This window comes from Aythya marila (genome assembly GCF_965140915.1).
Source record: "Aythya marila genome assembly, chromosome: 2".
In the NCBI taxonomy this organism is placed as follows: domain Eukaryota; kingdom Metazoa; phylum Chordata; class Aves; order Anseriformes; family Anatidae; genus Aythya; species Aythya marila.
Genome location: NC_139043.1, coordinates 124,674,227 through 124,697,595, shown reverse-complemented (window position 1 = coordinate 124,697,595; position 23,369 = coordinate 124,674,227). Strand labels below are relative to the sequence as shown.

General features: G+C 36.7%; 1 protein-coding gene across 1 annotated transcript; it reads right to left on the bottom strand.

Moving 5' to 3' along the window:
* Positions 1-902: 902 nt before the first annotated feature.
* Positions 903-23,342, bottom strand: PI15 (peptidase inhibitor 15). Its single transcript, XM_082752361.1, has 6 exons — positions 23,255-23,342; positions 22,360-22,697; positions 5,427-5,545; positions 5,004-5,136; positions 4,736-4,851; positions 903-1,926 (listed from the first exon to the last, which is right to left on the bottom strand). The coding sequence occupies exons 2-6, from the start codon at positions 22,630-22,632 to the stop codon at positions 1,791-1,793; spliced, it is 777 nt and encodes a 258-aa protein (XP_082608487.1). The 5' UTR covers positions 22,633-22,697; positions 23,255-23,342; the 3' UTR covers positions 903-1,790.
* Positions 23,343-23,369: the final 27 nt, after the last annotated feature.

The following is a 23,369-nucleotide window of genomic DNA, read 5'->3' as shown; positions in this document are numbered from 1 at the left end:
GAATATTACAAGTGTTGTCCTTTTAAAACATGGACACATACTAAGACAATATAATTCTCTGTTTATGGTCCTGTCAAATGCAGGAGTGTCATTAATCAGAAGTCTGAAGAGCCACAGATCAGTTGCTGGCATTCTCTGAGGGATCATATTATGGACAGATGGAGAGGGTCTGGCATCTTTGTGTTTGTTTTTTTGTTTGTTTGTTTGCTTGTTTTAGCACCAATATGATATTTCATATTCTGATAAAAGACTGTCTCAAACACCTTCAAAAGGTCTTAATTAGTGACTTAAAGACACATAGCACCAGTGGAATTATCCTCTGTTGTTCTGCTTGCTCTCCTCAATATTACTTTTCAAAGTTTGTAAATTTCAGAGGTCTAAATGTAGCAGTGCAAGCACAGTAAACATATATACTTAAAGTGGAGTACATTCCACCATGTAATATAAAGCCAAGACTCTGGGCTGTTTCAATGGCATACTAGTTGTGGTAGACATTGGATTTCCTCCTTTTTACAATCTCTTTTTCAAGAGAACTACCTGTATAGTAGTCTAGCTTGAAATGTATGCCCTCTTTATGGGTGTATGCTATAGATTATAGTAAGCACCCAAAAGATGTTCAGTTTTTTATAGAAATGGTGTGAATAATTTGTTTTGTAATAATTCATACAGATATTTTCAGGAAATAGCAAAACATATTTTAAAGGGCACTGCCAATTGCTTTAGAAATTTGAAATATTTATCACAAATCTGTATGAAATTTTAAGGTCACTTAATTAATTTTTAATATTTTATTTGGAAATCCTATTGTCTACATTTTGTCTACATTTTTCATCTTAAAGTTTTACCTGGATGAGTTTCAGTCAGGGGATTAGCATATATACTGGTGAGATAATAGTGTAAAAGGCTTAGTTTGGATGTCATGTATTGATATAGACTGCTTTGTAGAAATATATTTATTTTCCTTCCTGTACAGGAAAAACTGCAGCAAAGCACATTTATACCATTGTGAATGTAATGTTCAAAAACACGGGAATATAAAGTTTGTCTGTACTGATTACATCAGTATATATATAGTGATGTAGCTTTCTACCTAGGTAAGATTACGCATGTGAGTTAACAGCTACTGCCTCTTGGCCAGTGTGGTTTCTTATTCTACTTTTCCTGTCCGCACACAGGCATCATGATGATAGCAGCAGCCGTGTGCTGAACTCTTGAAACACTATAAATGAATTAATGTTGTGCATGAGGTAGGTAATATCCTGCAGTTTCTCTTGCACATATGTTTTCCTCTGCTCAGAGTCCCATTGACACTGCAGATGAAAGCACAGGTGTAAATGGGAAGAACCATTGGTAATGTGAGGACAAATTGTTTCTTTGCATGTCACACTCCATTTTTAAAGCACAGTATTAAACAATGACCCTTCTCTTTCTAGACCTATTTTTTTTAAAAGGACATTATATTTTAAGTATAAGTTGACAGTACCTTTCAATGTGCTTTTAACGGAACCTATCTTCAGGAAGCTACACTTGCTAAGGTGAAAATTAGTTTGCCCACCGTTACAAAATGTTCATCTAAACAGGTTAACGTGAGTCATAAATCCCAAAGGGTTTAAAACAAATTATACTATACTTTGAAAGCTAATTATACAAAAGAATACAAAAAGAAAACATCAGAGTATTATTACAGGATCTCTCTCTATATAACATGTGCAAAATTCAATATACAAGCTTCTTGTTACTCATCCATGGTTTTTTTGTTTGTTTTGTTTTTAAATAATGTAAACATTAACTTATTTAAACCAATATAAGTAATTTGATGTTACTCCTGGGAAACAAAGGTTGTTGGTACAAGAGCCTCCATAGCTTGGAGGGCAAGCAGAACACGGCACTCCTACTTTATATGGTGCTTCTCCAATCCAATTCCCCCTGAAAATAAGAAAGGAAACAAAATCCTTAGCAATTTGAGAGAGGAAGAAAAAATATTCATTAACAGCACATGTTTTGAGTGATTAAAGTGAATGTTTTGCATGATATCCTACAAATGCTCCATTACTGAAAACATATATTTCTGTAGGTTACTGATGGAAAAATAATATACTGATCCCCCCCCCAAAAAAGCAGTAGAAGAATGACCATGTAATCCCAGGACAGTGGTTCATTCCATATCCTTTATATGTCTGCAGTGACTATCAGGTTTCATTGCCTTGGGTCCACATTGTGAAGCTCTGAATTCACAGTTCAAAAAAAAAAAAAAAAAAAAAAAAAAAAAAAAAAAAAGATGACAAGTATTAATACAGTACTATATTAAAAAGAACTATATTGGGGCACTTGTAGGGGCCTCAGGTATTAATGGGAGGTGGAGGGCTCCCACCTTGTGAATAGATCTCTAGAGTTTGTGACAGAGCCCTGGGGAAAAAGAATAGAAGTCTGGAGAGTGGTCCAGACTTAGAGGTAACTGGAAGATCTAGAAATGCCTGAAAAACATTTTCAGACTTTTAGGTGCTTATATAAATCCCCAGGCTTTTAAAGTGAGGTAGGCAAAAAGTTAAAATTAGATTTCCATTTAAACATTATGTCTCACTCATGAGAGATCTTTCCTCTAGTTTGCATGGGACGTGATATACCAGTGTGTAACAAAATTATTTAAGCAACATTTTCTCATCCCCCCACCTCCCAGACAATAACACTGGATCAAAAGCCCTGGTTTGGATTGTGCCTTGGAAGAAAGCAGGAATCTCTCAAATAATTTGCTCGTTTCTACTTCTCTTCCAAATGGGTACAGCAGACTGAGTGCTCAGGAAATATATTTAGTTTGATAACAGATACGGAAATCCAGGAAGAGTTTGCTGAAAGCTGATTTCTGCTTCACTTTCAATACAACACATGGCTGACTTCTGTGAGTCCATTCTAGTTAACCAGGTGCAGGATCTTTGTAAATTTTATAATTATCCTCCTTAACCTTTCTTTTTTTCTCCTGATTTCTGAAGCATATGTATTTTTTCAGCATTACAACGTGGTATTAGTGAAAGTTATTGGAGTTTTAAACCCCAAATCTTTATAAAATTCCAATCTTAATAACTCAAGTAGGTAATAATAACATCTCCTTCTCCTTTAGAGAAGCTTCTGATGTTCTGTGTTACTCAGACAGATGCAGCCTTTATTGACTGAGAAAGACTTCAGAATGTATGCTCCAGGTCTCTAAACTCAGTGTCCTTAACTGAATTTTAATTAACTCTTAGGAATATAACCTTAAACCAGGGAAGTCCACTTAGTACTCTTTCTTGCGACTGTGCAAGAAGTCGATGTCAAAACCCTGATTCTACAACCTAAGAAACAAATAAATACTGAAAAATCTCCTCCAGAGAAGAAGATTGTAACTCCAGGTTTTGGTTTGCCTTTTGAGAAACATGGATTTTTAGGCTGCAAAAATATAAAATGTCTTTAATTGCTACCTGATAGATAAACAATGTACCAATTTTCAGTAATGCCTAATGCTTGAAACCATTTTTTTGCTGTTTCTTAACACAATGAGAGATTTATCCTAGGAAGATTTTATTTTTGTTTTTCCAAATTGAGTGGTACAAAAAATAGTATCTGTGTTTCTCTTATAAACTTTGATTTCAGTTCAGTTTTTGTTGCCTGATAACCCTCATCTTCATTTCTTAACATCCTTTTATAGTATATATTAAAGAGAAAAGAACAAAGAGATATTGATTTCCAAAGGAAAAGGGCCATTTTTTTCAAGCCAGTTTTCTTAGTAAATCCTATCTTCTTTTAATTTGCAAAATCTTTAAAACTTCTTTTACTCTTGTATCAGCTAGAATAATGACATATTCATGCATATTCTTTACCACAAATGGACCTGTGCCTGGACCAAAATTTTATGGAAAACATGCTCAGTTAATTATACAGAACTTCTATAGCCTTCTATACAGAACTATGTCTCTGCCTATTATACAGTCAGAGAGACCATTCATTTACACTGTCCATGTTGCTTTTGAAGCACTGGTCCAAACCAAACCTTAAATTGAAGCTCTCCCCGATCCATACTTTAGTGATTCATTCTGCACCCAGACATGCGCTTGAGTTGATGTCTAGTGAACACTGGGGAAAAAAATAATTTCTTCATTTCAACCTAACACAGACTATCACAGCTATCTCACAATAGGGGTCATCCACAGGTGACTATGACAGATACTTTGATGGACCCAAATTTGAAAGGTAAGATGAGATTTGTAGACACTGAGCTTTATAGAAAAATCTGTGCTAGGGCTGCCCTTATGCAGCATGGTTATAAGCAAAGGTGTCCTGTGGGCAAAAATGTGGGTTCACAGTAAATCAACAGCTTGATATACAGTCCTGTAGCTTACCTGAGGAAGTCTAGCTCATATAGCAGTATGCAACAAAGTGAAGAAAAGAGGAATTAAAAGTAAAGCTAAGCAAACACATACGAAGAGGACAAGGAGAATAGTGACAGTAATAATCATAAAAAATAACTGTTTTTTTTCTTTTGTTCTGTGCACATCAGGTTATTTTTTTCTCTCTTTTTTCTCTTTGTATACCAAAGCCATGCATTTGCAACATGTTCAAATGTGATGTTAGAATGAATTAGCAGTCTGCAGAAAAAAAGCATAAATAGAGATCAGGCTGCAGAAAAATGAGTAAGCAGTCCTATGAGAGTACCCAAACATGCATGCAGTATAAAAATAAACAATATTAAAAGAAAGTAACTCACTTTGGGGCATAGTTGCATACCAAGTAAACAGCTCGTCGCCAAACAGATCCCCAGACGTTCATATTGTGGCATGTGTGGATTGCACAGCCTATACGGTTGGAAGTGGCCCAAACCATCTGAATAAATATTCATTATTGGTGAAGTCCAAATTGAAAAGAAATATATATGTATTATATATACATTTATATGACAGAAAGCTATAAATACATCACAGAAAAGTCCATCTTTGGACAGTACATTTTGAATAGAAGAATGTAATTTATGTAACCTGTGTGTAATGGGTGCACATGGGTCCATAGCATCGCATGGGACACCTGGGGTTGCAATCCTGAGGATAAGGGAAAGCATAATCCTTCACCTCATCGTACCATGGCTTTACCAGCTGGAGAATAGATCGATACCTATGTTTATTTAAAAGGCAGAAAGAAAAATATGTCATTTCAGATTAAGGTACTTTGGAACTTTCTGCTGCCAATCCCCATGATGCAAGTCACCTAAAAGTACATTTCTCAAAACATCATTAGGAGCATAGTATTAAGCCAATACCCAACCCAAGTGAAAAATCTCTGTGAATTATAGATGGATATCAATTATTGCTGTAATACTGGATGAGTCTTGTATCAGTTTAAGATCTGAATCCCAAAGGCTTTACAAAGGGTAACAAAATAACTATTTTGTAGGATTTGCTTACCTTCCAGTTCTTACAGACAGGTTCTGGCCCAAGAATCTCAGTAAGTAGGAAGGCCCATGGTCCCAAATGCAAGTAGCAGCCCAAGCCTCTGCAGATTTGGCCAGAGTTTCATCCCAAACCTGACAAAATAAAGTACCAGTAGGCAGTAGTATGCAGAAAAAAAAGAAAAAAAAAGCAATCATGGTGAAAGAATATAACAGATATCTTAAGTCAAAAACATACTTAAGAAAAAACAGATTTATAACCTAGGCAAAGACCTCCTGGATCCAGAAAATCATGGGTCAGCACAGTAACAGCAACAGCATTTGCCCTAAAGCTGGGCAGAATCCCTGCCTATATCATCAGAGGAATGCAGGTATTCATATCTCTCCTTTTTATCTGGAGCAGGCATTCACCTGCCATTTTCCCTCCTGAATTTATGAGATCCATGTGTGGAGGGGAGTGAAACATTGGATAGAACTCAGAAGGTTAAAGAGAAGTACAGGCACTTAGGGAAGAAAAGTTCAGCACAGATATTACATACCCTGCAAAACCCCAACATTTTTGAAATAGGATCTCAGGAATATCTATAGCCAGTGAGAGTGTGTGTGGCAGCTTTTCATATTTGAGGCCACAAGGTCAAGAAAAGAGATACCATAAAAACAAAGACTATGGGTAGTTTCCAGGTGCAGTATGAGTTTCACTACTTTGTTCTGTGTTCGAGCTGACACTGCTACCTGACTGAAATAAAAAGATAGCAGTTCGGTAAGAAGACCTGTTTCAACTTTTTATGTTCTACTCCAGTGGTAAAAACATGACAGTAACACTGTCTCCTTTATATACTTTGCCTGTTCGCTTACATGCTTATGTGTAACTGCTGTTTTTTCCACAACAAATAGGCTGGCCTCAGCAATAACACAGTTATCATCAGTAGAACCTGCTGCACCACTGGAGCTCCAGATGAAGAATATCCTACCATGCATAAATATCTAAGTGTTTAAGTGATACCCAAGTAAGCTCTAGATCCTGGAATTAGACATGAATTTTGAATACTCCGTTTGGACTGTTTTGGTGCAGGAGAGTTTTAGTGAATTACAGGTAGAAAAGAAGGAACAAAATATGGTAAAAATGCTTACCCGGCCCATTACATCTTTTTATACACAAAGCTAAACTCATAAATCTCAACTGGTTACGAAATAAAGAGTATGTTCTGTGAGGTATGAAATAAGAAGCAAAGTCAGAAATAAACTTATCAAAGGATAAGGTGGCCCACAACACAAATATTTTCTGTACTATGTGCTAATACAGATTTCCAAAACACTGATTTCACAGTTTTAAGTTCCCCAAAAATCTCAGAGCGAATGAGCTGACCACAGATCATGAACTTGGACATTAATTTACGTCCCTGACTCTGCCTGGTAGTTTGTGACATTTCTCTAAATGAACAGAACAAACTTTAGTAAATTTTATGGAATTGCCATAATCATTCAACAAAGCTTTTCCTAATATGGAGTGGGTGAGGTACTTCCTAGATTAAAGCTGAAGAAGTGCAACACAGATCAACATGAACCCTTAGCACAAATGATCTTCAAGTTGAATCACCTTAGGGAAAGTAAGATAATGGTGGTTAAAGGAGAGATTTGCTTTACATTTTGATCATGAAAGATCCCAGACTGAAGTCAGAGAAAATCACCAGTAAAAAGGACAAAACAGAAGAGTTAGGAAGAAGCATACTAAGAAGGAATAGTCTTTGAGCCAGAGAGAGCTTTGACTTCACCTCTGAAAAATGAAGGGAGTTTCTCAGAGGATTTTCATGAAGGAGATATATCTATACCTTAGGTAAAGAAGACTAAGCTGGCGCGCTACCATACAAAAGAAAGGGACCTGGAGCTGCTTTGGCACTGTCCATAACCCAGAGAATGCTCCAGTGTCCAAGAGGAAGAAAACTGTACAGATATTTGTCCTGATTTCTATCTCTGCTGTTAAGCCAAATAGCTGAATGCAGACAGCATAAAAATAACCCTTTATAATCTCTGTGGTTTAACAGTGGTCCCAAAAAGAGGGCTAAAAGAGGAGGTAATAGTAGGCACTAGCATAAAAGTGTGCATGGGAAGTGTGCTTGAGAGGCCAGGGCCACAGACGATGCTTGGAGCTGCCCAGGCCCAGGGGAATGGAGAAGCATATGAACCCAGCATGTGGGTCCAAACACAGCTGCCTGGTGTGCATCCATAACGGGCAGCTCAGCCAGTACAGTGACACCCCATAAACACTCTCCTTTGCTGAGATTAATCATGCCTCTGGCATGAGTGCTCTCTGCCAGGAGGCTGAACATGAGGTTTGTGTGCTTGCTCCCAAGTGACCTGGCTGCAGTCCCACAATAATTTGAATGTGTACTGTATTTGCACAAATAGCACCAAGCTCCTGCTTTTCACCCAGCATATTTTTGCATACTGAATTGCCTTGCAAAGTAGTATGTTAGCTGTTTAAAAGAACTGTGAAGACTGGATTAGGTTTTCACCCTTAATACCCTCTAAAAACTGGGCATTCTTCCCCCTTGAACAGTGAGAACATTGGTAATCCACTTTCTTTCTCTTTAGCTTCATTTTCTGGTTCTCAGAAATCATTTGCAGCATTAGACTGGGAAAGTTATAGGGGGTTGTTTCAAACTCATTTAAAAATCATGGGTTTGGCAGGTAAATATTACTGCGATATATATATATATTTCACTCTTCTTGCCGTTATCTACTCAATCTCAACCATTCTCTGAACATATGACATTTTTGGCCAACATGAAAGAGAAAGAGAAAATATAATCACTGAATAAGGAATAAAGGGGGAGGGAGAGAGAGGAAAGAGGGAGTATCAGCAGCAGCTTCTTTTAATTACCTCTACTCCTTCATTAACAGGCTGGTGAATTTCCCTTTTATGGAGTCCCCTTCTACTAGGCAAATCATTTGGATTTCATGGGAGAGAACAAAACACTTCACCAAAAACTTTTTTTTTTTTTCCTCCTCCCTCTCTCTCTCAGAAAAGTGATCTCAGTACATTTAGGACTACCTCTAGATCCTCTGCACAAGTAAAGGCAAATATAGGCTGAGGCAGAAAAAAAATGATAGTGAATCAGATAAAAATTATCTTATAATGATCTAAAATCTAAACTTTCTAAACTGCGAGAGACTGCACTGCTAGTTCTCCCCTTTCAAAAGAAGTCTGATCCTGAGTCAACACTTGTATTAATTTTTATCTCAGTTTGGTCCCATTTTGGGCATGTAGGACAATGCGGCAAATGGATTTATGGCTTTTTGAACATGTAAGGCTTAACTGTTATACACAAAGAAACGGGATATATGGAAATATCCTAAAAAGAGAAACTGAAGTAACTCGAAAGACAGAGGGGCAGTTTCAGTGTGAGAAGAAATTAAAAAGCTAGCTGAATTTTAAACAATAAACAAATGTTTAAAAAGATCTAATAAATAAAATTTTAAACTGTGTAATGATGGCCAATACAGGCTTTCTATTAAATATGTCAGAGAAATCCGCCTGATATGAACAAAAAATTGCAAAAAGGAAAAGGAAAAAGGAAAAAGATTTGCATGCAGAGTGGGTCAAGATCTGAGGATGTGACTCATCCTCATACTAATCATGCAGGCTCACAGTGCCAAACTTTGCTCATTCTCTCCTCAGGGATAGCAAACCTTTGTTTGCTAGGTCATTAATGGTTGGGAAAGCAATTGTCTTCCTGCCACACAATATAAAGATCCCTCCTGAACTCTCCAGACCATTGATTCGGTCGATCTTGGAAATCTCCTCCACCTGGAGAGGATCCTAGCTGGATCTAACTAAGCTGTGATAGAGTTAAAGTGTCTCATCACATTTCCACTGGCAACTCGAAGTCAACATCCTTTGGCCAATTTATTTTTCTTTCTTCTGCCAATGATTATTTTCCTAGAAAGCTGTCTGACTGTGCTCTCTACACTGCTCTGTCTCCCTGAAAAACTACAGTTCAAAACTACATTTCACTTGAAAATTGTCAAATGGACCGAATATAGGGAAGAGGCTAGTGCTTTTATACAGAGCATTTCCACACCAAGAAAGCTCTTTTCCGAGGTTCTATGAGGTTGTTGTAGGGTGTTCTGTGCACTCATACAGCATGTGATCTAAGCATTAATAAAGTCAGTGGGAATTTTGTCAGTGAGGCTAGACTTTAACCCAAGGTTATCGTTTTCCCCACTCTGTAAACAAATAGTCAAATAAATTTCGTTATTCCAATAATCTATAATAAGCAATGGAGAATAAAATGTAATCTTTTAATATTAAATGAAATTTCTCAAAGACCGCAAAGGAAGCTTCCTTTCTCAAAGAAAACCTTGTAAAGTGGGTCACGGTGCCCTCACACCTTTCTCTCTTTCTGTAGTTGTTTGCTGTCATTGTCACTCTTACATATGTAGAGGGGAGGGAGATGTCCTTTTGTTCTTTGCTGGGTTATCTTTTATTACCATAAGGTCCTAATCACCACTGTCCTCTTAGGTAATAAAATGATCATGAAGTTGAAGAAGCATTACAATGAAAAAAAAAAAAAATAGAAGCAACTACAGTATTACAAAGACCTTTTCAAAACATTTGTAGAAGAAAAACTGGCTGTTCCCTTTCCACATTGATAGCTATGCTTTAATTTGAAGAATGGTATATATAACCACTGTAACTATGAACTGAACTTAGAAACAAAATTCTTCCACTCTTTCTCACTGTGGTCATAACTGTACTCCTAATATCTATAGTTCAAATGCAATAGTTTTCTCTTTTGACCCTGATTAATACATGTCTTATGGGGCAAATCCTGATACAGAGGGGGAGCTAAAGCTGAAAGTAGCAGATTACTTCACACAGAAACTTCACTATTTTATCTGTAAGTAGAACACATTGAGTAAGTCTACATGAAACAGATTAAATGGAGCTTTCTTATTCTGCCTCACTTGTTCTTATTGCAAACCTTCTAACAGAGTGCTGAATTACTGAGAATATACCACTATGCTGGCTACATTTACCCTGTGGTATTTTTTTCAAGAATGAACACTAACCTTCATTGTTTACTGTCTTATTTGTAGTTTCTTATTTCTAGTTTTAAATGCACTACAGCAACATTTATTACCACATCTTGTATATGCAAACTTTTCTGAGAACATTTGTGAATGATGGATAAACGAAGTCATATATCCATTATTTAAACTATACTGTCTGAAACAGAGTAGGGACTCAAGGCATCATTGTCAGTTTCTGGAGCTCACTTTCAGTGACAGTGAAATCGAGCCTCAGCCTTTTGAAGGTATTAAGGGATTGTGTCATTTCTGATCTGTAACTTTACCAACGCACGTGTGTGTGTGTGTGTGTGTATACTATAGGTACAACTGTTTATAGGCAAAATAATTAATGCCAAATCTTCCTTTATGGACTTTATCTTTCCATGGTGCACCACCCAGTTTTGCTGTACAATAGGTTGGAGTCCTTGTAGTCTGGCTTCATAGTATCTGTACTATGTAATTCCATACAGGTCAGCAAAACTTTCTCTTGTGTAAGGTCTGACTCAGGACCTGTGCATATCAGTAGAGCTCATTATACAACTGCTTTTTCCTTGATTAACCTCAGTGAGGTGGTCCAAATATAAGCCACACAACATTTCTGCCAGGAACCAATATTAAAACATTGGGCTTCAAGTTGCCTTTGTGAGATGTCAGCTTGCAGCCCACAGAACTCTAGGATGTGATCTTTCTCTCTGAGAGTTCAGCTTGGCCAACCAAAGGACTGCCAACACATGGAGAAAAGGCTATGTCAGGTGATATTCTGAGAGATTTTCCATAGCTCGAAGAACCAGAAACATACTACATTATGAAAGTACGTTTAATGAAAGATCCTAATTTTCTAAATTGTCTGAAAAGCTCAAACAGAACAGTGGCAATGTATTACTATTACTTCAATTTCCTGATCACACACCTCGAGGTTTCTTATTGCTTTAGAGAGAACATTTTAAATATTTTGATAAAAAAAGACAGAGAGGGTTTCCTTCCCCTGCCAAGGCCTTTTCTCATATTTTGAGTGCTGCAAATGAGTTCTGGGATGTTTTAGGTCATGCAAACTATGGCTAGCTAAGTCAAAAAAGGAAAGGACAAATGTCTTGAAAATCACATTGACCCTTGACAGATGCTTTTCTTTTGATAAACTGACAATACCTACCCCTGCAAAGGTAAAACTTTATACTCATAAAAAATTTATAAATATATATTTATATTTATATTTATATTTATATTTATATTTATACTCATAAATTGCTTTTATATATAGCAGAATATACTAGTTACTTGTTTCCTATTTCTGCAAGATATCATCTCCTCATTTGAAAAATAAGGATCTCAACATTTCATAGGTTTTCAATAGGAGAGAAAAAAAAAAAAACGAAAAAAAAAAAATAAGAAAAAAAAAAGCAAACAAACAAAAACCATTCTCACTCCATTCTCACTATATAAATATGAATATGTGTGCCTGTTTCTCTTGCAACTCTTCAACATACTATCAAAGAAAAATAATAAAAACAAAATCATGATTTTCACTTTCAATGTTGCCAGTACTTATCCTCAAATTTGTTATCTGACTGGTAAAATCTGTAAGACATGGTCTGTTTTTTTGTTGTTGATGTGGTATGTTGTGTTTTTTTTTTTCCTCATAAAGCAATTAATGCATTCTTCCAAAGCCACCAGTAATATCTGTCAACACTATATTCCATTTGCAAGCCCTAAGAATAATTTCACATCACCTTTTTCTAATGACTCACCACTTCAAGTGTAAAAATAAAATACGCACAGATAAAATGTTTATTTCAATTTCCTTACAGGTAGACAAAAAAAAATCTGATTCAAGCAGTGAAATAGCTTCCAAGTAAAACAGATACATAAAACAGTAATATGTTTAGAGCTAAAAAGGTAAATTAAAGACTTAATTTTTATTTGCCCCCCCTAGAGAGGCCACACCTGAGAACGTATGACTGATACATTCATCTGGAATGATATCCATTTGAAAGTTGTGTAAGTTAAGAATTAGGAAGCAGAAAGATTTAGGATCTGTTACTCCTGGAAAATGTAGAGTGAGAAAAAAATCAGTCTATCCCTTGGTAGTCCATTTCTTCATAATGCAAGCATTATTGAGATGTGGTTGACCATTTAGGTAAAGACGACTTTCCATGAGAAAGCTGAAACATTTTCATTTAACTTTTCTTGATTTCCTGATTTTCAGAACCAAAAATTATCTGTTTTCTTTTCAGGGCAAACATATACCTTCCCTTCACAGTGCAGATTTCCAGTGACAAAAGAAAATACCAGGAAAAATATCTTGATCTGATTTAATGTGGCAATACCCTTATACACTCCTTGCTGTATAAGAGACACCATTACCAAAGCAAATTTAATTCTCTCCTTCTCTGCAAATATCCTGAAATCATTACTCATGGCAATGGATCACAAGACTTTGTGATCTAGACAAAAAGTGAGCAGAATATTTAGTAATACGCTGTATTAAAGTGTTTCTCTTTCCTTGTGGATATCTGTGTAAACAAGCATTCAAGTTTACTGCCTTCAGTGTCCCACAGATAACATGGAAAAAAATAAGAAGTAGGAGCACTGCTTCCTTCAGATTGCCAGCAGGCATATTGTATAGCTAGAAGAGATGCATTCACTGGGAAATAAAGATATATTTTCAACCTGGGCGAACAGAGGGTCTTCTAAAGATCATTTTAAAGTATTCGGACAATGCAGAACCATACTTCCATTCTTCTGCTGTCATCACAATCCTTAAACTTCCCTGACTCATCTTTGCCAGTACCACAGAAGCTCCCCTCACCTGCACAAGGGGCATTGCTTGAAATATTAAATACTAGTAGCAGTCCTCAGTACTTTACATTGGACTTTGTTGTGTTTGTTTGTTTTTAATGACATATCAGCTGGGGTAATATTCTACTAATTTCTCAGTGGCAAAGCAAGTATTTTAAGCAAAACACACACCTCTCAGTCACTCACAATCCTCTCAAGAATCCTCCAGGGCACCCAGCAGTCAAGGGCTGCTGACCTTAATATTAAACAAGCGTGCTGTGTCTCACCCCTTAACCTGCTGCCACCAGCTGTCCATCTGGAGTGACAAGCTCCAGATACTACATTAAGTTACATTTTGCAGTAATAATAATATAAAGTGGCAATTTGTCAGTTTTGTCATCTTATTTGTCATTAATATATGTTTACTCATACTAGTATCTTCAGATTTCTGTTTGGTACCAATAGCACAAACAAATCCACAGTAGTTCCTATCTACCTCAGAAGGTGGCCAGTAGGACCTTCTTCTAGCAGTGACCAAAAAATTAACCTTTCTATATCAGACTTCTGATTTTATTCTCTATTAACCCTGTTCTTTTCCCTGTTGGTCCAGCTGAAGATCAGCCACACTTATTTTCAGAATGGCAAAGAGTAGGAAAGAAGAAAACCTCAATTAAAACAGTTTCGACCTATGAGAAAAAAATTGGGATGCTGAAAGATGAAATCCAACATTTCCAGCCCCTCTGTGCAGCTGCACTCCACAGCTGCTAGTTCAAGTTCCAGAGTTAATTAGCAGATGTAGGCTGCTACCCCCAATATGCAGGTCTTGTCCTCATACGTTATTCATCTGTACATACTTGCACCGGCCATAATGCTCACACGTGTGGTGGCCAGTTCTCAGAAATCCCACAGAAGCATGCAGGGCATGCAGGAGTCCCTTGAACAGCTTCTTCCCTTCTCTTTTGTATAGTTGAACCTGTAGCTTTTTAAGGTTCAGGGATTTTCTGTAGGACCCCCCACCACATCCACTACCCTAAATTACAAAGCTTAATAAAACTACCCACCAGCCCTTCTACCTGCTTGCTTTTTCTAGAGTCACTGAAAGAGCCTCGTCTTTTTGCCTTCACTTTTTTCAATACATACTGTGATGGAAACATATGAGGTCATTGGAATTTATAGACAGATTTGGCAAACTTTATGTATTTATTTGGTCTCTGAGATCATTTGGACTCCAGGTGCTCTCTCTCTCTCTAAGAATACAAATAATTTTTGCTCTCAACTGCCACCTGTTAGACATTTTACTGTGCATACTATAATTGGTGCCTACTGCATGTACACATCCTTCCCCATTAGGTAATAAATGGGTACCGTATTAGGTACTAATTAGAACTTTACACAGAAAATTCCCAAAGTCTGTCCCCTAGAGAAAAAGTCTTGATGGGAATTGCGGTTCTGTACTTTTTTTTGCAGATTGTATTAACACAGTTAATACATCAAGCTGCTTGTCCAATACTCCACTGCAACTCAAAGTAAAATTGTGCAATGGTTTATAGTCAATTTACTTTCATATAAACAAACCTCCAAACATCTGATTCACACTTTTGAAGGGCTCAGTATTAGAAGGTCTAACTTACAGAACTTAGGGCATCACCAAACAGATGTCCAAGAAAACTCATTGCCAGAAATTCTTTTCTTATGAAAATTCAAGACAATTTCAAGTCTGTATTTTATAGAAGTTTCTATTTCTGGTTGTCTATTTGGTGCAAATTCAAACTCCTATTATTTGAAGCTTGACCATTGCTAATACTCAATTTGTTTCTTCTAAAGCTTGTCCACATTTCTTATCATGTTTGACACCAGGCTTTTAAGCAATAAGAAACAAAGAGAATTGGTAGGCTGTCAAATTTAATAACAATAAGCTTCCCTGATATGCTATTATTTGTTTAGCTTTTGGAAAAGTTAAATATCAGAGCTACATATCTTAAAATATTTATTGCTTTCCTAACCTACTGCAAGGCATGTTTTGGTTGGCAAGAGCTTATCACAGAACTGGTAACAAAAAGGACCAAACTTCATCTAGCTCCGTGTTGCCCTGACAATTTGTCATAAGTCTGAAGAGTAAGGTCTCTGACCTTTATCAATTTAAATATCATCTGTGCAAATTGCCTTTTATCTAAACCACATCATGTGAATAGAAAAAATATTTGTTTCATAGTGTAGTGTTTTGTTTCTCTTCTATACGGAAATAATCTACATTTTTTACTTTTTTATTACTAACCACTGAAGTTTTTCACTAAAACAGAAATGTTCTTAATTTCTTTAAAAGTTTTCAAAGAAAATACTTATTCTTTTCAAAGTAGCTTTAACTGAAAGATATAGCAGCATGACATAAAAGAAAACACAGCTTCTTCTTTCTTCAGGATAAAGAGCAAGAACAATAGTTCTTTATTCTCATAAGAAGGCATCTCAATTTAAGATTGGTTTATCTTTATACAGATTAACAGATAACACTGTACAGATGGAGATGGAAAAACAGTTCACTTTCAGTTCAGTTAAAATAGACCTCAGACCCTGTCACAGGGTACCTGCAGATGCATTTGCAGGTCTAGGTGCCTGTGCTGATGGTTCTCTCCATCCTAAAGCAAGTGGTTATCTTGGGTTCGACAGTCTTTGCTTTGCTTTTAGGAGACACTTTTCCATAGACTTGGATAGTCTATTCTCTTTTTCAGATCTTCTTTACAGATACAGAAAGAGGATAAAAATGTTGAGAAGTTTAAGGTTACTATCTTCTCCATTCATGTATGAAGCAAAGTGCTGTGTACTTTGGATTGAGATTCTTGTGAAAAATGCCCTGTCTCTGTTTTCAGCCAAAAAGTTCAAGAGGTGCTACATTTAATAATAAAGGAATGTCTAATTCTGAGGGCCCTGGGCAGGCTGCTTTTCTATCAGAGACTTTACCAAGTTGTTTTTTGTTTGCTTAAACTCCTAGAAGGCTTTCTGCTAACACTAAATTTAAATAATGTAAATATTCTGTTTTAAAATATCATCAAGTGATGGGTGTTTTAAAATACATACAAAACATTGGAAAGGAGGTATCATAGCAAAACATATTCAACACAGTCATTCCTTATCATAGTATTTATCAACAATATAATTTCTGGGGAAGTTCTTCAGATTTTTCAAGAAGTACTTTCCAGGAAAGGTCTTTTCTTTTCGTCTCCTAAGCAGGTCTTTCTGTCATTCTTACTGAAAATAACTTGTGTCTTTTATACCTCACAGAGCTAGCATCAACTTTGTCTTCACCCTAAACACCAGTTTAGTTACTGATACTGAATGTGGTTCCTAGAGGTTTGTAGTTGAAATTCTGCTAGAAGAATGGGCAGCATCCTGTATCTCACTGATAGCCACTAATAGTAGTACAGTATTCCATTATTGAGAGTGGTGCAGTAGGAAATAGGTAAGTGGATAAATGCACCTGATGGATAAAGGAAAGCTAGGTAACTCTACTCTGACAAAATTAAGAGAAAGTAACTCCATCTACTCGTCTTCTTTCAGCTTACTTTCAGATACCATGTTTTGCCTTTGCTGGGATAAAAGGCTGGGTATGCTGTAAAATGACTGCCTCCTTTCAAAGTTGGCATGCAGACAGAAACCTCAAACTATAACCATAGAGATCAGTTCAATGCTTTCTGCTTTCTTTTAATTTCCTGAGAGGAATCATATTCGTGACATTCATTATCTTCAGACACTCCTGTTGGTGCATTGGGGCACCAGATGGAAGGGACATACTCAGCTGTCTAAACATAAATACAAGTGGTAGGAAGGAAAAACTGGAGCCAGACAATATATTTCATCATTACACACCACTTGCATTCACCTCACTTGTGAATCACCAGCACAGAGCAATCTAAAAGCTATGGCCAACTGGGAAAGGTGAATTACACTGGAGAAGCTCCAAGCTCCTTGATATCTTTCCTCCTAGAAGACTCAGTGGAGTATACTTAGATTTACTTTGTGCTCTAGCATGATGAAAACCAGATTAAGATCTTTATGCCTTGGCTCATTTCAGCCTTCACTGTGTATATAGGATTTAAGGGAACAGATCTATTCAATGGAAAAAGTAGGTCTAGGGTTAATTCTTCATTGTATTATGGTACTTTAAACATGCGTAGTTAAATACATGTCTAACCTGGTTTGACACTGCTGTTCCCTTATCTAATAAAGAAGCTCTAAATAGAATGCAACAGTAATTGGCTCCAATATGCAGAAATATTATAAGACATGCACATGGAAATTACGGTACCATTATATACATACATTACTAATGCAACTTAATTCATTCCAAGAAAACTGGCAGTAAATATATGAAAAATAATGTTTGAAATGAAACAAGGAGAGAAGTTCTACTGGACAGTTAAAGTGAATATAAAGATTAATTATCTGAGTTTTGGAAGGAAGTATTTAGGTTAGACATTTGGAAATCATTTCTATTCCTAAGGTAAAATATTTGCCAAGAGATGTGACTGAGACAGCATCACTATATGTGTTCAGGAGCAGACAAGATGAAAACCATATGTACTTAATGCAGAAGGAAGTCCTGCAACTGGGTGGGGATAAACTATATGAATTAAGAGATCCTATCCAACTCAATAGACATAAATCTTGAAGAAACTAGTCATGTAGTCCTTACAGGCATGGATGATTTCAGTGGGACAATGTAGATGAGCCAGGGCAAACAACTCAAGTACAAAACGTCCTCCAAGATTTAGACTGGTTTGTAAGAAACCAAACTGACAACAGCAAAAATAGGTAAACAAGTTGAGAAGTTTATTTATCAGAAATACTCTTGCATTGGAGTGAAAAACACACTAACTCACTTTTTCCATGTTCATATGGCTTTCAGGTATTAAATAGGACTTTGGAAAATGTGAAGTAGTTAGAAAACATTTTATTTTTTGTTTTTCTTACGCAGAACCTGTAGCATATTCAAAAAACATTTTTAAGATCACCTTGACAGCAAGAAAATTTTATGAAGACTTTCACATTCAGGAATGAAACAGTATTGAAGTTATTTATATCTGTGACCACTAAGTAGACTATTTTCTTCCTTCTCTGAACTGACCTTGCATATTGCCTGCAGACCTTTGTGGACACAAAGCAGTCTCCATATTCATCACTTAGCAAAAAAAAAGGCCACCCCTGGGCATTACAGAGTGAACAGATTTCCTTTGTGATTTTGCCTTAGCCCACACTATAGGAGTTTCTTTTGGAACACAATTACTTTTATTTTAGAGCAACTGTTGATTTATTTTGTCCATCTTATCACATTCCTTCATATGGAATTCAGTAGAAGATGAGTTAGCTAAGATTCTCCATTCCTTTCAACTCCTCTGCCACCAGCTCATGAGAAACTCTCTTCTGTTGTGTTGCCATGAAGCTACTTCTGGATATCCAAGCTAATTGATTTCATGCTAGTCTGGGAATCTGTTAGTACTTTGAGTCCTAAAAAGTGACACATTCACTGAAGGCCATGTTTCCCTAAATATAAAAGAACTTATGCAATCACTGAACAAAAAGGAATTGAAACTCTATCAGACCGTCTTCCATACATTAATAGGCTCAAGTCTATCTAGAACATTTCTCTGCTCTTCAGGCAGCATTCCACAAACATCTAGCTTCATGTTTTTGAGTGTATAATCTTGTCCCATCTTTTATACTTTTGACATGCTACTGCCAGTCTATTAATTACTGCGTTGATCAGTACTGGGCTCAGGACTCATCTTTGCAGAACCTCACATGACCCAGCCTCCACCAGATCAAAAGTATTATGTCATCCTTTATTCTGCAGGTATGGCATCAGCTTTTAGGGCACAAGTGAAGGCTTCAGAATGACAGTTTTGGATGAAAAGGAATAAAGGATATAAAAAGACCCAAATTAAAAGCAGAGGACATTATTTCTGCATTATAGGTTTGGAAGTTCTTGTTTCCTTTTTCATTTGCTTTCCTTTCCACACTCACTAAGTCTAGACTTGTACTTGCAGAAAAACTTCAAATCAAAGGCATCAGCACTACCAGCACCAGGAAAAAAAAAAAAAAAAAAAAAAGAAGGGAGTATGACTCATAGAGTAATAACATCCCAAGAGAAAGATTACCCAAAGTCTTATTGACCCACAGTGCATAAAACATGCAGTTTCTTTCTCTATGGACTAACAATTGAACAATGCTTCCCATCGTTGCTTTTGACACCCCATCTGTCTACTTCAGAGACTGCATACAACAGTAGGATGGAGCAGCACTAACTCCCACCTCTCCCAGAAGGAGGTAAAATGCTCCCCATTTCTAATATTGCAGTGTTCAGATGAACCTTCCTTGCCTAATGTGTGCATTGTTTGACATTTTTTGTGACCTCTCATCAAAAGTCCTAAGCACACAAAGTTTCAAGACAACAGGTACAGATTAAAGAACCAACCCATATTGCTAAATCCTAAGCTCTTACCAGTGAAGAAGAAAATAAAACAGATTTTTATAGAGGTAAGAATGTGACAGACATTCATGAAAAGAGATCCTAACAGAATTAGGAAAACAGAACAAAACATGATTCAGTAGGACTGTGGACAGAGAATAGAATTGAAAATATTTTTGTGTGCGTGTGTTTCTGAACTGCTTAGGCCATCTCTACTTCATGCGTAGGCCATCTCTACTTCATCACACTTACAAGAGGTTTCCACAATCTAATGCACCTATAGATACTTATATCAGAGAATCGCATAATTGTCTATGTTGGAAGAGACCTCAAGATCATCAAGTCCAACCTCTGACCTAACACTAACAAGTCCTCCACTAAACCATACCGCTAATGGGAAAAGGCCACCTTCATCACTATCACTGCACTTTTCCATAGTGTTCAGAACAGGAACACACACTCCGTAACAGTCTTTCAGCACTGTGCATATTGTCTGCTGGTAATGGCAATATGCCTGTTGTTTCTGGAAATGCATACTGAATGGCACAGTCTCATTTATATATAACAGCAGTAATCTTATGTTCACATAATACAAAGCAGATGCTGTGCCATACACATAATTAGACGGAGACTTAAGAAGTTAAATTGAGGTTGCTGTCACACCTATGTGTGACGTTGCTCAACGGGCTTCTTTTTTTTTTTTTTTTTTTCTGTAACATTACATAAATCAGACATGGATTGGTTAATTCTGCTGAAATATAATTAGTAGCCAAGAGATTACCTTCCACTTGGAGATTCAAGCTGGAGTTGCATTCTAGAGCATTACCTAAGTAAATTGATGTAGTACTCTGAATTCTGCTGCATGAAAGAACAAACTATTTTCAAACTGGGAAAACAAAGGTGAAAGAAAGCCTTAGACCTTGACCTTGACCTATTGATGGGGCTGATGATGATAGAAACACAGGCATGTCCCATGGCTGGGTGGTACTGGTAAAAGCAATAGTAAGAATAGCAAGGAAAAAAAGTAATGCGTACTTTGTAAATAGCATGGCCCCAGTCTTGATTCTGTATCAAACCTCACACAGTACCATTGCAGAGGAAAGCTGCAGCAGAACGCACAACAAATATATGTGAAACCTTGGCAGTTTTAGCACATGAGTGAAATAAATGTAGATTTAATCAAAGAAGATTTTCTCTATGAAGTCTTTTTTTTACTGAGCAGGCTAAGAACACTGCACTCACAAAACTTTTGGGAATACAACAGGGTGCTGGCTTCACTTAAGCAAACTGCAGGAGCACATTTCTAAAACACACAAGCCAAGGAAAGACATGGTAGGCTGCCATTCCCTCAGACATTACAACAAAGTTTATTTATGCAGAATCAAAGGAAACGTCAGTGGAGAGCTCAGCAATAAAAATGATGACTGAGCTTGACTTCTGACCTCTCTATTTTTTCTGTCTCTGACCTTTCCACTTCACAAACTTCAAACTCAGACTATGGTATGGCTATAGGACTTCATCCTGCAATGTTTTGAATGCATTCAGCATTTTGAGGCGTTGTTGGGATGTGCTAAGAAATTAAATGATCAAATCCAGATTTAGGTAACATCTGTGATAGAGAGATGTCCAAATTGTTAATCATTAGCTGCTAAAAAGGAGAAGTTATTACTATTATCCCATTTTTATGTCATGCTGATGGTGTTGTGTTTTCTCAAAACTGTTAACTGTCATCATCTGAGATGCTTTGTGACTTTAAGCAGATATTATGATGCTGACACAACTTGTCTTAGCTGTGAAAGTAAAATATTTTTTGCTTGGCCAACCTACGTTTAACATTAGAGCTTCACATGCACACATTCAAAGTTGGAACACGAAACAGCAAACATGCTGCTTTAGCTATTAGTGCCAAGTATGAAATCACGGAGAATGAGTAACTTCTATCATACCTGCAGGAACACACAATTCACATAATGAGTATTTGCCAATAAGGTGAAAAGGTGTCTGCTACAAACATAACATTCAAACACATTGCAATCCTGCATAGTAGAAAAGCATCTAAAATAAGCATTGTATTTGATGGAGAAAAAATAAGAACATTAGGTGAACAATATGCACTAAGTAAAAACCATGAGCATGATACACACAGTGCATCAAATGAATTGCTTTACAAATGCAGTTTTACCATATTGTGTCTGAAAGTACTATTTGTGAAATAAATTAGAAATATTAACTATATTTTTTGGCATACATCAGGACAATGACTTTCAATTTACTCCACAAAAACAATGGGACTGCTAATGGTTAGCACTTTAGGCACATGTGATCACGTTATGATCATGTACACTATGATCCTATGCCACTTCAGGCCAACTAGCAGTTAAATCACAACTTCATTACTTGGGGTCCCAGCAGTTTCACTGGAACTACTCATGGAATTGGCAAATCAACAGGGCTCGTAAAAGGTTCAAAGTTTGGTATTTAGATACTTTAGTACAACTCTAAAAGATGTAAAAAAATAATGTTTTATTAAGCAATAAGAGTTAAAAATATTTTGTCTGCCTAATTAAATCCCCACAACTTAAGAAAACAAAATCACAGGCTTACAGTTTGTTTTACTATGAGGTAAATTAAGTTCACTTACCATATATTCCATGTTGGAAGCAGGTGGGAAGACTTTGCCTCTGACTTGATTATGATAATCAAGAATGGCAATCATGTCATTCTGTGAAATGTAGCGCTTCCGCCTGGCTTTGGGAATTTTTGCAGAGTCCAGATGAGCTGCCAAAGCCGTCTCAATGTCAGTGAAATTATTGTTTGACAGGAGTAGGTCAGTGGAGTTGGGTAACACTAATGTACTTGTTTCACAGAGAATGGAAAATAAGAAAGCACAACTGATTGCAGTGATTGCTGTCATTTTGGGACCAGAGGAGAAAGGACACAGAGGTACTCTGCTTTAAGTCAGGGCAGTAGGGAACAGATCTGTAGAAGAGAAGATGTCAAAGATGTGATTCTGAACATCCGGTTAGCAAGACAAAGTGAATTGACAGGCTGTGGTCTGAAAAATGATTCTGTCAGCTCAATTACAAAAACAATCCAGTCAGAACACATATTTCTGAGCAATTTTCACTTACCATATTATCATTAAATGATAATATCCTCTTACTATGAACACAGCAGATGAAATATCATTATACCCTGAATTACATGATCAGAGCTAGTAGTGCTCCTGAAAGAGTGACAGTGGTAGCACACCAGATCAGTCCATAACCCACACTATAAATCTTAAATTTGGAGACTGCAAGAAACCTCACAGAATGTTATGCTCTGAAAACAAAAAAAATACATCCCAGGTTATGCCTGTCCTTTATGCATGCGTTGTTTTGACATCCTGTGGCACAGATAAACTAGTAGGCAAAAGAACACATATAAAGCATGAAAACATCTTAGAAATTGCATTCAGATCATAACTACAGCAAAATGTGATGAGCATTGTTAAAAGTGCATGCAAAGCAAGCTTATTGAGCTAAATGGCTTACCTCTGGATAATATCAAAAAAAAATACAGTCTATTGTTCTCCCAGTATATATAGCACTCTCCTATGTGGTGATATGAACCTTTGTGAAGGAGTGTCTCTTATTACAAACCCCCAAA

Excerpts from the sequence above, each read along its gene's own strand:
- PI15 (XM_082752361.1), bottom strand. The coding sequence starts at position 22,632 with ATGACAGCAATCACTGCAATCAGTTGTGCTTTCTTATTTTCCATTCTC. Across the intron at positions 4,852-5,003 it reads TGTGCACCCATTACACACAG|ATGGTTTGGGCCACTTCCAA; the intron begins GTTACATAAATT and ends ATATTTATTCAG. Across the intron at positions 1,927-4,735 it reads GTATGCAACTATGCCCCAAA|GGGGAATTGGATTGGAGAAG; the intron begins GTGAGTTACTTT and ends TCTTATTTTCAG.